General features: G+C 47.6%; 1 protein-coding gene across 2 annotated transcripts in view; it reads left to right on the forward strand.

Moving 5' to 3' along the window:
* Nucleotides 1-12,734: 12,734 nt before the first annotated feature.
* Nucleotides 12,735-16,901, forward strand: part of tmem244 (transmembrane protein 244) — a 194,111-nt gene continuing 189,944 nt past the window's right edge. For both annotated transcript variants that reach the window (XM_072500722.1, XM_072500723.1), the window contains exons 1-2: nucleotides 12,735-12,910; nucleotides 13,159-13,244. In XM_072500722.1, the coding sequence (XP_072356823.1) occupies nucleotides 12,878-12,910; nucleotides 13,159-13,244 (119 nt within the window). In that variant the 5' untranslated portion in view covers nucleotides 12,735-12,877. The remainder of the gene's footprint in view (nucleotides 12,911-13,158; nucleotides 13,245-16,901) is intronic.

Genomic DNA, 16,901 nt, shown 5'->3' on the forward strand with positions numbered 1-16,901 from the left:
CTCCTGAATAAATTTCACCAGCTGCTCCGTTGACCACTGGGCCGCTGAGCCAGTAACCTGCACCTCCGCCATGTTTTTCTGTGCTGTGGGTTTTACACGTGTTTTCTCTACTCGATTTTTCCTCCTTATACGACCACTTCTGGTCCACGAATCCATATACTAGTGTGGGATTCCTCCTCATTGTCCCACCCACTTCCGATTTTTCAAATAAAATTCAAAAAAGTCAGGGGAAAAGGTCCAAAAGGTCCGTCACGAGCGGGAGCTATCAAATGTACGACTTCCTACTCCATGGCCACCAACGGAAGTCCAGTAATTTGCTTTTATCTGAAGTTCAAAAGTCCATTGATTTGGGCAGGAAAGGTTGTAAAATTCCCCCCATTCATAGAATCATAGAATCATAGAATTTACAGTGCAGAAGGAGGCCATTCAGCCCATCGAGTCTGCACCGGCCCTGTGCAAGAGCACCCTACTTAAGCCCATGCCTCCACCCTATTCCCGTACTCAGTAACCCCACGTAACCTTTTTGGACACTAATGACAATTTATCATGGCCAGTCCACCTAATCTGCACATCTTTGGATTGTGGGAGGAAACCGGAGCACCCGGAGAAAATCCACACACACACAGGGAGAACGTGCTGACTCCTCACAGCCAGTGACCCAAGGCAGGAATCGAACCTGGGCCCCTGGAGCTGTGAAGCAACTGTGCTAACCACTGTGCTTCCGTGCTGCACGTCCATATGTTCCATCTGATGCTGAGGACAGCAACCAAACACTTCTCTGCTTTCCCTCTCTACATACATATTTTCATTTCTTTATGCTGTTCTGAGTGCCTCTTTGCAATGCCTTCACAGCACCACCCACCTTACTTTGCAGACCGCAGGAGCTCTTTCATCCTTTTCATGTACTGGATCCAGGTACTTGGATGGGTTCCATGACTGCTAATCTCTGTTGGACCTCCGTCCCGGCCATCAAGGTCAGGCAAGAGGGCCTCCTGCTGCTCTCCCTGAGAAACAGGACTTCCTTCAGTCCCAGACGACCTGGGGGAGAACCTGCAGGGCAGCATTGCTGAACCGTGGACCACTATTTGCCCATACTCAGATAGTTCTCACTTTGGCATGAGGTGGCAGTAGCTCCAGGGATCCAGGTGGCACGCGGGGAGCGGGTGGCAGCAGTTTCAGTTCCTACTTCTGTCACAGCCATCTTGTGCTGCATTTGTGAGAGTTAAATTTTCCCTTGTTTGCAAAAGATCTGATTGGGTTTTATCTCAGAACTAGCCACTAAATGATTGCATATTAATTCATCTCTGAGGATCCCACAGTCGCATTTCTCCCAGTCTGTTACTTATAAATGAATCCATGGATTCACCCAATTTTGTCCTCTTATTAAATTTCTGGAGGGCATCTTCATATGAGCTTGAAGCCTCATTGATGACATTTCTTCCAATATCATCTGCCATGGTTCCTTCTGCATGAAGTAAAATGCTTACCCCATCCTTCTGATCCTTCTAATGCAAACCTGAAGCTGTTCTGTTTCTGGAGAATCTTCAAGTGTCTCAGTGTTGATCCTGCTGTGAGTCTTCAGAGCTTTGGAACGCTTCTGGGTGTGGCAATGTAGGCTCCATGCTTATCCTAAGCTTGGTATCAGTTTGCTGCTGTTGTTTTGCAGATTGTAATTTTAACTCATTGCTGTCGGGACTCTGGGTTCTGTGTGTCTTCTTGCACCCACGATGCATTGTTCTCAGGTGAGTCTTCAATGTTTATTTTCTTCTTTTCCTTTTACCAAGGATTTGTAGGTCTTTCAGGACCACAGTTTTCTCTTGGAGTTTTTCTGGGTCTTTACACCCTTTGAGCTATGTATACAACACAGGATCATCCGGAGGAAATCCACACACACACACGGGGAGAACGTGCAGACTCCTCACAGCCAGTGACCCAAGGCAGGAATCGAACCTGGGGCCCTGGAGCTCTGAAGCAACTGTGTTAACCACTGTGCTACCGTGCTGCACGTCCATATGTTCCATCTGATGCTGAGGACAGCAACCAAACACTTCTCTGCTTTCCCTCTCTACATACATATTTTCATTTCTTTATGCTGTTCTGAGGGCCTCTTTGCAGTGCCTACACAGTACCACCCACCCACCTTACTTTGCAGACCGCAGGAGCTCTTTCATCCTTTTCGTGTACTGGATCCAGGTACTTGGATGGGTTCCATGACTGCTAAGGAAAGAGAACACTGCATAGGGCTGTAATTAACCCTCAGTCCACGATATTGAGTCACGAATATGCAGGACTACCCAAGCCACAAAAGCAATCCCTGAACCCTCCAGCAGAGTGACTTTATCAGTGCTATAGTGCATTGCAAAGCGCCCTCACAAGGAAGCTCAGTGGCCTGTCAGTACTGACCAATGCTTCCATTGCAACAGACAGGGATACTTTGATATACTGTGCAAGTCAAAACCCAGCACCGCACAAAAGCCCCAATGGTCATCTCCAAGGTCAAGACTAAAGATCTAGATGACACACAGATGTCCTTCTTGATGTATGTTCTTTGTTTTGGAATGCTGATATCCTGGTAAATGGACAACTAACAAATTTTAGATTAGATTCAGGTAGCAGTGTGACAGTCCTGTCAGACAAGGAAACACAGTTCCAAGGCCTTTGGATTCAAATGACAAACAATCCACTGTATGGAACAGGGGAAGTCTGACTCCCAAACCTCTGTATGATCCTTGCACCACTGAGGTAATGTGTTAAACAAAACTTTGAGCTGATGTATGCTGTCCGCAATTAGCATTTCTCTCTCCTGAGAAGAGATGTCTGCAGAGCTGTCCAGCTGGCGGAAGATGTCAAGACTACACAGTCATTAGTCAGTCAGAACAGCACAGTCTTGAGTCCTCAAGCACTAAAGAATGTTCACAATCTGATTTCACCTGTGTTCTCTTTTTTGTGAAGCAGGTTTGTTTATAATCACTCCAGGTCCTAGAAAGTTCTCGATGGTCAGACGAACCTGCTGACTATGAAATTTCCTTTGCACCACTGGTGGAAGTGGTGAGAACAGTCTGAGGAGCCTCTCCCTCTAACTAAGATGATAGTACAATTGGTGAACCCACCGACCACTGTGCACTCACAGTAACTTCCAGACAGCATACCAAAACCATAAGGGATGCTGGTAGCAGTTGTACATCATCAATATGAAGCAGAGCTAAGCATGTTATTTAATCTTCGTCTCAAAGGACTCCTCTTCCTCAGCCTCAGAAATTCTGTGGCCTAAATACAAAAGAAAGAAGAAAAAAACTCCAGGTAGACTACCATTTTCATCCTCCCTGAAAGAAACAGACAAGAGTAACAAAACCCATATACTGCCAAGGCAGCCAGACCAACCAAGCATGATTTAATATCAAGCAATGGAGGAAACAGATAAAACTGGACCAAAAATGCCAATATATTCTCCAATCTGACAAGAGCAAGCAACACCATGGCCTACCACTCTCCCAACAGAACAACAAACGAGATGTGGCAGGGTTATACGGCCTCCAAACCTCCTGAACTTCTAGCTTCAAGGACTTGAAGCGAAAAGATGGGGTTAATGTTAATTCTGCAATAACAAAATGTTAGAAAAGAATTAATATTGTAGCAATAAGGTCAATCCACAAACACTGAAGGCAGTGGTCTGGAGGGAAATTATTTTGTTTCAGGTTCTTGCAGATAGGGAAAGGAGGGAGGAACATGACTGTTTAGTGAGCGGGATAGTGGAAATGGACAGCGAGTAATCGACGTGCGCACCACGGAGGAATAGGTGAGGAGGAAAAAGTTGCAGGGGCAGTTTGACAGGCTGACAACTGGGAGGGCGGTAGGACAACTGCGTAGGGCAAGAGCGGTGCAATATGAGCATGGGGTGAAGGTGAGCTACATGCTGGCACACCAGCTGTGGAGGCAGGCTATGTCGAGGGAAATATTGAAAATACGGATTGGGGCTGGGGATGTGGTGTCGGAGACGGGGGAAATAAACAAGGCATTTGGGGAGTATTACCAGGGATTGTACGAGGCGGGAAAGGAGAGTGCCATGGACAAGCTTGAATTTCCCCAGGTGGAGGAAGCGAAGAGGCAGGTGTTGGAGGAAGCCCTGGGGTTGAGGGAGGTGCTGGATAGTAACAAGGGTATGAAGTAGGGGAAGGCCCCTAGGGGCCAGATGGGTACCCGACAGAATTTTATAAGGAATTTGTGCCACATCTGTTGGGGGCATTTAATGAAGCACTGGAGAAGGGGGAGCTGCCGGAGACGACAACGCAGGCAATAATCACGCTGATCCCAAAAAAGGGGAAGGATCCGGTGGAATATGGGTCGTTTAGACCCATATCACCATTGAACATGGATGTGAAAGTATTGGCTAAGTTGTTGGCGGGGAGGATGGAGGATTGTGTCCCAGGGCTGGTTGCAGAAGATCAAACAGGCTTTGTGAAGGGCAGCAGGCAGCTCGCGAGTAATATAAGATGGTTGTTGAATATTGAAATGCGGAGAAGGCATTTGATCGGGTGGAGTGGCGGTACTTTTTCATGGTTTTGGGAAGGTTTGGTTTGGACCAAGATTTGTGGCATAGGTGTGGTTGCTATATGTGGCACCAAGGGTGAGTGTGAGGACAAATAATATTAGTTCGCAAAGGTTTGACTGAAACAGGGGTACGATGCAGGGGTGCCCACTGTCACTGTTGTTGTTTGCGCTGGCCATGGCTCTCAGGGGTCGGCGGAGTGGCGGGGATTGTGAGGGGACAGAGGGAGCACCGGGTGTCACTCTATGCCGATGACCTGTTGCTGTATGTTTCGGATCCGCTGGAGAGTATGGGAAGTATTGTGGGCATGCTGGGGAGGTTTGGAGGGTTCTCGGGGTACAAACTGAATGTTGGGAAAAGTGAGGTTTTCCCGGTGAATGAGCCGGGACAACAGGCTAATTTAGGGGGAATGCCATTTATGGTAGCGGAGGATAGCTTCAGGTACTTGGGGATTCAGTAGCGAGAGAATGCACAGGGCTCCATAGGTGGAACTTAACAAAACTGGTGGAGGAGGCCAGGGGGGATTTTAGGAGGTGGACTCACTGCAGTTGAAGGTGGCGGGGAGGGTCCAAGTGGTGAAAATGAATATTCTGCCGAGGTTCTTGCTTATTTTTCAGGCTCTCCCGATCTTTAGGCCTTTTTTCAGAAATTGGACAGGGTTGTTTCAGACTTTGTATGGGAGGGGAAAGTGCTGAAGGTGGGGAGGACCCTGCTACTGAGGCAGAGGCAGCAGTTTGCGTTGCTGAATCTGCTTCATTATTACTGGACGGCGAATATGGATAAGGTGCGGCGGTGGTGGGAAGGAAAAGGGGTAGAGTGAGTTAGGATGGAGGAGGAATCATGTAAGGGGTCCAGTTTGAGGGCTATGGTGACAGCAGCATTGCCAATGGCGCCGAGTAGGTATTCAAGGAGCCCGGTGGTGTGGGACACAGTGAAGGTTTGGAATCAGTTGAGGAGGCATTTTAGAGTGGAAGGGATGTCGGTGTTAATGTCGCTGTGCGAGAATCATGGGTTTGAGCCAGGGGGGATGGATAGTGTGTACAGGAGGTGGAGGGAAGTGAGGTTGGTCAAGGTGAGGGATCTGTATTTGGAGGAAGGGGTCATCAGTTTGGAGGAGCTAAGGGAGAGGGTAGAGCTGCCGAGGGGGAGTGAGTTCAGGTATTTGCAGGTTAGGGACTTTGAACGAAAGGTCTGGAGGGGATTCCCTAGATTGTCGGGATACACCCTGCTGGAGCAACTGCTGCTTCCGGATGTGGAAGGGAAGGAAGAATTGGGGATATATACAAGTGGCTGGGGGAACAGGGAGGTGAGTGGGTGGTGAAGATCAAGGAGAAATGGGAAGGGGAATTAGGAGAGGAGATCAATTGGGGAGTATGGAGTGAGGCACTGCGAAGGGTAAACGGGACCTCCTTTTGTGCATGGATGAGCCTGATACAGTTTAAGGTGGTGCACAGACTGCATATGAGCTGGGTGAGAATAAGTGGGTGTGGTAGTCACCACTGTTGTATTATATTGTATATACTGCACTGCATACGACGGTATTACGGTAAGGCCCCTGTACTACAGGTACGGGCGTAGATCCCTACCTGCTGGCTCCGTCCAGTAGATGGAGTATAAATGTGTGTGCTCTCTGAACTGCAGCCATTTCGGCAGCAGCTGTAGGAGGCCACACATCTGTGTAATAAAGCCTCGATTACTCTCTACTCTCGTCTCGTCGTAATTGATAGTGCATCAATTTATTACACAGAGATTTACAAAGATGGATCTCCGCATCAAGCCAGATCGCCTGCAGCCGCACCCTCAAGCAGACAACGCCAAAAAGGACTTTGCACATTGGCTAGCTTGCTTTGAAGCATACATCGGATCTGCGACAGACCCAATCCCAGAAGCACAGAAGCGCCAGATTCTGTACACGCGGCTGAGCTCCGATGTCTTTCCCCTCATCCAGGACGTGCCTACCTACGCAGAGGCCATGGCGCTTTTGAAGGAGAACTATGCTCAGCAGACCAACAAGATCTACGCCAGGCACCTCCTGTCCACGCGGCACCAACTTCCCGGTGAGTCTGTGGAAGATTTCTGGCGTGCCCTGCTCGCCCTGGTGAGAGACTGTGACTGCCAGGCCGTTTCGGCCGCTAAACATTCTAATCTGCTAATGAGAGACGAGTACATTACGGGCATAGGGTCGGCCTACATCCGTTGGCGCCTCTTAGAAGGGGGTAGGCGTATGCCCCTGACCGCACGGCTCACCCCTCCTGGGCATCGTGGACCCCACAAGCGGCGACTCCATCATGGACCCCATCAGCGACCGCCCCCAGCCAACCCCATGCCTGCGCCGCGCGGCAGCCAACCAATCCCGGGGGACCCAAGTGCTACTTCTGCGGACAGACAAAACACCCCCGGCATCGCTGCCCGGCGCGGAGCGCGCTCTGCAAGGACTGCGGCAAGAAAGGACATTTTGCTGCAGTGTGCCAGGCCCGCTCAATCGCCGTTATTGTCCCTGCAGGCGAGGAAGATGGGCGCCGCCATCTTCCTCGCCTCAGACCACGTGCGGCCCGTGGGCGCCGCCATCTTGCTCCCCTCACAACACGTGCGGCCTGTGGGCGCCACCAGCTTGCTTGCCTCACAACCAATGGGCGGAGCCATCTTGCCTACCCCTGGACACGTGCGGCCCCAGGGCGCCGCCATCTTGCATGCCTCAGGACACGTGAGGCCGGTGGGTGCTGCCATCTTCCCCGCCTCAGGACCCCTGCCTGTTGGGCACCTCATCGGGCCGCTCATCGCCTGCAACCGCCGCCGACCAGCCGCGTCTCGCCTCCGTCACGATCGACCAGTCCCGACCGCACAACCTCGCGACCGCGTCGACAAAGATGAAGGTCGACGGGCATGAGATATCCTGCCTTCTGGACTCCTGGAGCACTGAGAGCTTCATCCACCCCGATACGGTAAGGCGCTGCTCCCTCACAGTACACCCCATTAACCAAAGAATCTCCCTGGCCTCCGGATCCCACTCCGTGGCGGTCCGGGGGTACTGCATCGCCACCCTCACCATCCATGGCGTAGAGTTCAGTGGCTTCCGGCTCTACGTCCTCCCCAACCTCTGCGCTGACTTGCTACTCGGCCTGGACTTCCAGTGCAACCTCCAGAGACTGACCCTGAAATTCGGCGGGCCCCTACCACCCCTTACTGTGTGCGGCCTCGCGACCCTTAAGGACGACCTGCCTTCTCTGTTTGCAAACCTCACCCCGGATTGCAAACCCGTCGCCACCAGGAGCAGACGGTACAGCACCCAGGACAGGACCTTCATCAGGTCTGAGGTCCAGCAGCTGCTGCGGGAAGGTATCATCGAGGCCAGCAACAGCCCCTGGAGAGCCCAAGTGGTAGTGGTGAAAACGGGGGAGAAAAACAGGATGGTCATTGACTACAGTCAGACCATCAATCGGTACACGCAACTCGACGCGTACAACCTCCCACGCATATCTGATATGGTCAATCAGATTGCACAGTACCGGGTCTTCTCGACAGCGGACCTGAAATCTGCCAACCACCAGCTCCCTATTCTCAAGGTGGACCGCCCGTATACCGCGTCTGAAGCGGACGGCCGCCTTTACCATTTCCTTAGTGTTCCCTTCGGCATCACTAACGGGGTCTCGGTCTTCCAACGGGAGATGGACTGAATGGTTGACCGGTACGGACTGCGGGCCACCTTCCCGTACCTGGATAACGTCACCATCTGCGGCCACGACGCTAACCTTTCCAAATTTCTCCACACCGCCAAACTCCTCAAACTAACCTACAAGGAGAAGCTTCTGTGGACATGAAAGAGACTCCAGGATGGTATGTTGCCTCCCTGGTGCCAGGGTCTCTGAATGGGTAGCGGGAATCCTGAAGGGGGAGGGCAAACAGGCAGAGGTCATTGTACATATTGGTACTAACGACATAGGCAGGAAGGGGCATGAGGTCCTGCAGCAGGAGTTCAGGGAGCTAGGCAGAAAGTTAAAAGACAAGTCCTCGAGGGTTGTAATCTCGGGATTACTCCCTGTGCCACGTGCCAGTGAGGCTAGAAATAGGAAGATAGAGCAGCTAAACACGTGTCTAAACATCTGGTGTAGAAGGGAGGGTTTCCGTTATCTGGACAACTGGGAGCTCTTCCAGGGCAGGTGTGACGTGTATAAGAAGGACGGGTTGCATCTAAACTGGAGAGGCATAAATATCCTGGCCGCGAGGTTTGCTAGTGTCACACGGGAGGGTTTAAACTAGTATGACAGGGGGGTGGGTATGGGAGCAATAGGTCAGAAGGTGAAAGCATTGAGGGAGAACTAGGGAATAGGGCCAGTATGGCTCTGAGGCAGAGCAGACAGGGAGATGTTGCTGAACACAGCGGGTCTCGTGGTCTGAAGAGCATATGTTTTAATGCAGGAAGTAATATGGGTAAGGCAGATGAATTTAGACCTTGGATTAGTGCTTGGAACTATGATGTTGTTGCCATTACAGAGACCTGGTTGAGGGAAGGACAGGATTGGCAGCTAAACGTTCCAGGATTTAGATGTTTCAGGCAGGATAGAGGGGGATGTAAAAGGGGTGGTGGAGTTGTGCTACTGGTTCGGGAGAATATCACAGCTGTATGACGGGAGGACATCTCAGAGGGCAGTGAGGCTATATGGGTAGAGATCGGGAATAAGAAGGGTGCAGTCACAGTGTTGAGGGTTTACTACAGGCCTCCCAACAGCCAGCGGGAGATCGAGGAGCAGATAGGTAGACAGATTTTGGAAAAGAGTAAAAACAACAGGGTTGTGGTGATGGGAGCCTTCAACTTCCCTAATATTGACTGGGACTCACTTAGTGCCAGGGGCTTAGACGGGTCAGAGTTTGTAAGGAGCATCCAGGAGGGCTTCTTAAAACAATGTGTAGACAGTCCAACTAGGGAAGGGGCTGTACTGGACCTGGCATTGGGGAATGAACCCGGACAGGTGGTAAGGAGTTTCAGTAGGGGAGCATTTCGGGAACAGTGACCACAATTCAGTAAGTTTTAAAGTGCTGGTGGACAAGGATAAGAGTGGTCCTAGGGTGAATGTGCTAAATTGGGGGAAGGCTAATTATAACAATATTAGGCGGGAACTGAAGAACCTAGATTGGGGGCGGATGTTTGAGGGTAAATCAACATCTGACAAGTGTCAGTTGAAAGGAATTCAGGACCGGCATGTTCCTGTGAGGAAGAAGGATAAATACGGCAAATTTCGGGAAACTTCGATAACGAGAGATATTGTAGGCCTCGTCAAAAAGAAAAAGGAGCCATTTGTCAGGGCTAGAAGGCTGGGAACAGACGAAGCCTGTGTGGAATATAAGGAAAGTAGGAAGGAACTGAAGCAAGGAGTTAGTAGGGCTAGAAGGGGTCACGAAAAGTCATTGGCAAATCGGATTAAGGAAAATCCCAAGGCTTTTTACATGTACATAAAAAGCAAGAGGGTTGCCAGGGAAAGGGTTGGTCCACTGAAGGATAGGCAAGGGAATCTATGTGTGGAGCCAGAGGAAATGGGCGAGGAACTAAATGAATACTTTGCATCAGTATTCACCAAAGAGAAGGAATTGGTGGATGTTGAGTCTGGAGAAGGGTGTGTAGAGAGCCTGGATCACATTTAGATCCAAAAAGACGAGGTGTTGGGCGTCTTGAAAAATATTAAGGTAGATAAGTCCCCAGGGCCTGATGGGTTCTACCCCAGAATACTGAAGGAGGCTAGAGAGGAAATTGCTGAGGCCTTGACAGAAATCTTTGGATCCTCTCTGTCTTCAGGTGATGTCCCAGAGGACTGGAGAATAACCAATGTTGTTCCTTTGTTTAAGAAGGATAGCAAGGATAATCCAGGGAACTACAGGCCGGTGAGCCTTACGTCAGTGGTAGGGAAATTACTGGAGAGAATTCTTCGAGACAGGATCATAACCCATTTGGAATCAAATGGACATATTAGCGAGAGGCAGCATGGTTTTGTGAAGGGGAGGTCGTGTCTCACTAACTTGATCGAGTTTTGCGAAGAGGTCACAAAGATGATTGATGCAGGTAGGGCAGTGGATGTTGTCTATATGGACTTCAGTAAGGTCTTTGACAAGGTCCCTCATGGTAGACTGGTACAAAGGTGAAGTCACACAGGATCAGGGGTGAGCTGGCAAGGTGGATACAGAACTGGCTAGGTCATAGAAGGCAGAGAGTAGCAATGGAAGGGTGCTTTTCTAATTGGAGGGCTGTGACTAGTGGTGTTCCGCAGGGATCAGTGCTGGGACCTTTGCTGTTTGTAGTATCTCTAAATGATTTGGAGGAAAATGTAACTGGTCTGATTAGTAAGTTTGCAGACGACACAAAGGTTGGTGGAATTGCGGATAGCGATGAGGACTGTCAGAGGATACAGCAGTATTTAGATTGTTTGGAGACTTGGGCGGAGAGATGGCAGATGGAGTTTAATCCGGACAAATGTGAGGTAATGCATTTTGGAAGGTCTAATGCAGGTAGGGAATATACAGTGAATGGTAGAACCCTCAAGAGTATTGAAAGTCAGAGAGATCTAGGAGTACAGGTCCACAGGTCACTGAAAGGAGCAACACAGGTGGAGAAGATAGTCAAGAAGGCATACGGCATGCTTGCCTTCATTGGCCGGGGCATTGAGTATAAGAATTGGCAAGTCATGTTGCAGCTGTATAGAACCTTAGTTAGGCCACACTTGGAGTATAGTGTTCAATTCTGGTCGCCACACTACCAGAAGGATGTGGAGGCTTTAGAGAGGGTGCAGAAGAGATTTACCAGAATGTTGCCTGGTATGGAAGGCATTAGCTATGAGGAGCGGTTGAATAAACTCGGTTTGTTCTCACTGGAACGAAGGAGGTTGAGGGGCGACCAGATAGAGGTCTACAAAATTACGAGGGGCATAAACAGAGTAGATAGTCAGAGGCTTTTCCCCGGGGTAGAGGGGTCAATTACTAGGGGGCATAGGTTTAAGGTGAGAGGGGCAAAGTTTAGAGTAGATGTACGAGGCAAGTTTTTTACACAGAGGGTAGTGGGTGCCTGGAACTCGCTACCGGAGGAAGTGGTGGAAGCAGGGACGATAGTGACGTTTAAGGGGCATCTTGACAAATGCATGAATAGGATGGGAATAGAGGGATACGGAGCCAGGAAGTGTAGAAGATTGTAGTTTAGTCGGGCAGTATGGTCGGCACGGGCTTGGGGGGCCGAAGGGCCTGTTCCTGTGCTGTACATTTCTTTGTTCTTTGTTCTTTGTAAATGCTTGGGAGAGGGGTAGTAGTCCAGTAAATTAATGGTTAATCAAAAGGGAAAATGATGGAAAATCTTAGCAGGTCTGGCAGTATCTGTCGGGAGTTTTTTTCTCTCACAGATGCTGCCAGACTTGCTGAGATTTTCCAGCATTTTCTCTTTTGCTTTCAGATTCCAGCATCCGCAATAATTTGCTTTTATTTTAAATTCATGGTTAAGTTGGGACTGACTACAGTACCTCCGAAACAGTGTGGAGAGATGGCATATGACCCAGATTCAGGGTCACTTTGGAGGTGGATAGAGATGGGTAAAGACCTAGACTGGAGTCAGTTTTATACCTGTACCCTCCACTGTAAATATGTAAATAGTAATGAGTTGTTAATAATGACTTGCTGCTCACATACTCTAGACTATGCAGCTTCTTCGTGATGTCTGCAGCAGGATTCTTTAAGCTCAGGGTTTTGTTGGGGTTCTTTATGGTTTGCTTGTTACCCGAAGAATGTTAAGATAAACTGTTATCCGTGAAAACCATTCTTGTTTATTTACAGATCTATATACATCTATATACACAAGGTTGTACTTCTCTTCCCACCAGATCTGTCTTAGTCATGTGACATTGCATCATAGTACATCAATAGTGACATCAGTATCAGGTACTCTTGATGTTAACCCTTTATTCTTGACAAATATATTTCCTCTGCATGCTGAGTAGCACTTAGATTGTGAATCAGGAGGAATTACTTTGCTTCCAGGTTATTTCTATTACAGGAGTTACTTGGATAAATAAGACTTTTGGAAGAAAGGTTCAGTGATGCACTTACATGTGAACTATGATACGTCTTACTTTTGCCGATAGTTCCAGAGCATGAATATCTAAGCACTAAGCTCACATCTCTCCCATGTGATTGCTTTATTGAATTTGACAGACGGCTCACACTGCTTTTCTTGATAACATAATCCTGTCACTCTGAAATGATTACCTGTAAAAAAGCACTGAAACGAAAAGGGATGGTATTGACCTTGTCTGCCACTTTTGGAGGGATCTTTCCTTGACTTATGTAGGCCTAAATGTTTACATGGCAGTGAAATTCAAGGTCACAGATACAAAGGTATCAAACACACACAATTCTTCGTATGTATTGAATAATCTGGGCTTCGGTATTAGGATAAAGATCGTACAAAGTCTGTTTCAGTTTTACTGTTATTAGCCTGAGTGATGAAGCCAAAATATTCAGTTAGTTTGCTCTGCATTGCAAATTTTTTGTATTTGATTTTGAATTTGTGTCAAAATTAATTGAACAGTTCTAAAAAATTTTATTGAATCTAACAATTCTCATCTTTTGATTTTTTTTGGCAGACAGTCCTCCTACAATTACTGATATGTTTGATGACCTTCTATGCTGTATATTACATTACCGGCAGCATACTCTTTGGAGCATTCAGGTGAGAATTCCTGATGTTATGGGAAAATCTGCACATTAATGTTAAAACTCAGATGTCTTGAAGAATCTGCTTGCTCCCTATTTATCATCAAAGATAGCCCACCTTACCAATACTTCACCCACACAGCCATTGTAGGTGTATGAATGTGACATAGAGAGTCAGATGATCTATTTTATCATAAGTGGTATCATACGCAAACTTGACTTCTCCTTCACTGGGCATGCATAAAGATGAATCAGCACCTCTGCAAGAAATGTGAATTAATGACTTTCCCCTAGCTTTTTTCACTTCTAATATTTATGTACAAATAAATGTCGTAATATGTTGAACATAGTTCAGTATGTCTTATTGAGGTATTGGTAGTCTTAAGTATTTGAAATGCAAGTATTTATTAACTACTAGAAACTATAAACATAGTTACAGTTCAAGCTAGGAGCTATTTCTATGCTTGTTTCTACACCGGGCTCGGTCCAACGCCAAATTGGGCTCTAGGTGTGGGGCATGTGTTCTCTTAGATCATTGTGAATGGTATAGTACTCGTATCACATTAATCTTTTATGCATGAGAATCCTATATTTCACTTCACCCCAAGTCTTTATCCAATGTATTTACAAGGTATCCCAGTTTACCTCACATATTTACATTCTTACCACTTTCTCGCCACTCCCCCTCAAGTCTGAATTCATAGGTTCAGGCTGTCTGTAGGCCTCAAAATCCTTCCATATCTTGTTCTCATTACTGTTGGAGGACTAATAGCTCTGTTGTTGCCGGTAAGCTTAGTTGAGTGGATGTCTTTTCATATTCTTTGGCATTGGGTCGCTCTTTGTCGATTCCACAATTGTAGTGAGGCAGATAAATTCTGGGCTCATTGAGATAGTGTTTTTTTTCCTTTCTACAGCTCAGCGTGACACATACTTGGATAAAAATTGCGCAACGAGATTGGATTAATTAATGATCTCATGGTTAAGGTGACCCTAGCAATGGCCATAACATGTTTGAAATTTACATTCAGTTTGAGGGAGAGAGGAGTGGGGTTGAGACTATGTTTTTAAACTTAAATAAGGGCAATTATGAGGGCAGGAAAGCAGAGCTGGCAAATTGGGTTAAAGGCTAGGTCAATATAGATGCAGTGGCAAACATTTGTGGGGGTTACTGGGTTACGGGGATAGGGTAGATACGTGGTCTTGAGTAGGGTGCTCTTTGTAAGGGCCGGTGCAGACTCGATGTGCTGAATGTCCTCCTTCTGCACTGTAAATTCTATGATTCTATGATTTAAGGGGATATTTCAGAACGCACACAACAGATACATTCTAACAAGTAAGAAAAGCCAAGTGGAAAACCCCACCATCCGTGATCAACGAGAAAGGTTAAAGATAGTATCAAATAACGAAAAAGCATATAATTGTGCAAATATAATCAAAATAATCTTTGTTAGTGTTACAAGTAGGCTTATATTAACACTGCAATGAAGTTACTGTGAAAATCCCCTAGTCGTCACACTCTGGCGCCTGATCGGGTGCACTGAAGGAGAATTCAGAATGTCCAATTCACCTAACAAGCACGTCTTTCAGGACTTGTGGGAGGAAGCCGGAGCACCCAGAGGAAACCCACGCAGACACGGGGAGAACGTGCAGACTCCGCACAGACAGTGACCCAAGCCGGAAATTGAACTCGGGCAAGATGGCTGCGGCTATGGCGGTCCGTGCCTGGACACCTCCCCACTCCCGTGGGAGTCACCCCGGCCACCCAGCTCATTCCCCCGTCAATACCCCCCCCCATCTGGCCCTGGCAGGGCACTCCGCCCCTCCCCTCGGTCTAATGATTCTCCATGTCCTACCTCCTCCCTCCCTCTCATCAGCCACGACGCCGGTTTCACAATTTTCAAAAGCACGAGTGAACCGCGGCGTCGGGCTATTCGGTCCATCTGAGGCGGAGAATCGCGGAGAACCCGGAGAATACCAGGTCAGGCCTGCTAATGACATGCAAACAATGTTTATTTTACGTGCGTTCCGGAATGCATTGATGCTATTGTCGAGGCGACGGAGAATTGCGATTTAGTGTCAAATCGGCGCACGCCGCAATTTCGGCGTCGGAACTGATTCTCTGCCCAATCGCGTTTTCCGATTTCGGTGTCGGCCGATGGGAATCCTCGCAAGGTTTTTTGAATTTGTTTTTTTATCAAGAATAAGTGGTGGTGTATTTTGGCAATCCCTTAATTTTGGTATGAATTAATCTTACAAATAATCCCACAGCAAGATAGAGTTAGGATTAACTAAGCAGATCAGTTCATTTTATACATTCAAAACCCATGAAAAGGAGTGTTAGAAATGTCCAACTCCACATTCAACAATAAAGGGAGGGATAGAGAAAATGTGATTTTACAGCACAAAGAACACAGGGAAAATTTCAAGTTTCAGTGTCCCAAACTCTGTCCAAGGAATGAATCTTTCATGTATGTATTCAATGGCTGGAGACTGGTTATGTACAATTCACTTTGTCAAGTATCGTTGATATTGCAAGATGAAGTAGACACACAATGATGGTGTCAGTTCTGTAGGTGAGAGTACAAAATCTTCCAGCAGTCAGGTTAGATGGACCAGTGGTCCAACCTGGACAAACTTTGCCTCTGTATGGTTTGCCAGTTGGACATTAAACAGTGGACTGGCTACATAGCTCAGAAAGGTAATATTCAACTGCTCAAGAGACCAGTGTTGCTAATTGTGTTTCTCTTAATTTGGCTCTGAAGATGGCGGCCAATATGGTCGCCTTCCTTAATTCTAATTACATTTGCTCTAGAGTCGCTAGGTATCCAATCAACAGACAAACCTTGCACCTGCTTGCTTTCTCAGTACTGTCCATTTTCCCTGCAATCTTTGCAAAGTGTCCATTTTGTAATCGGGAAGTGGCCATCCCAGATGGCTACACCAGATTCTTGGGACATGTGACCTTCCTTCTTTATAGTGACTTCCACAAAGGATGTTTATCCACCATCTGGGATTTGGCTTTGTTTTCAGAACTGATAATGTCTCAGCCATTATGCAAGAAAGGGGTAGCTGAAGTCTCAACCTATTACTGCCCAATTGTTTTTGCCCTCAGAAATTTGCCTACATGTTTGCTCTTAAAATCCCCTCCACTATTTGGGGGTCTGTAGGACACTCCTAGAAATGGGGCTGCTCCTTTTTGGGTTGTGGGGGTGAGACCCACGCAGACAGATGAGAATGTGCAAACTCCACACGGACAGTGACCCGGGGCCAGGATTGAACCTGGGTCCTCGGCACCATGAGGCAGCAGTGCGAAGCTGGACACTTTTAAACCTGTCCTTCTGTCTTTCAGAGTCACTTGCTAATTTTCCACCTTCTGCCCCCGTCAAAAACACCAGCAAATCTCCCTGCAAGGATATTCATCCCAGTCTTGTTCAGGTGTAGACCATCCAGCTTGTTCCGGTCCCATATTCCCCACAACTGCTCTTCATGCCTCAGAACTCTGATGTCCTCCCTTCTTTACCAGTTTTCCAGCCACAGGTGTTTAATTGCTCAATTCTCCTATTTCTCATTTCTCCTATTTCTATACTTACTAGCACATCGGACTGGGAGTAATCCTGAGATTACTTCTTTAGAAGTTCTGCTTTCCAATCTCCTTCCTAGCTGCCTAATTTCG

The sequence above is a fragment of the Scyliorhinus torazame genome, chromosome 4, assembly GCF_047496885.1.
Source record: "Scyliorhinus torazame isolate Kashiwa2021f chromosome 4, sScyTor2.1, whole genome shotgun sequence".
Classification (NCBI taxonomy): Eukaryota; Metazoa; Chordata; class Chondrichthyes; order Carcharhiniformes; family Scyliorhinidae; genus Scyliorhinus; species Scyliorhinus torazame.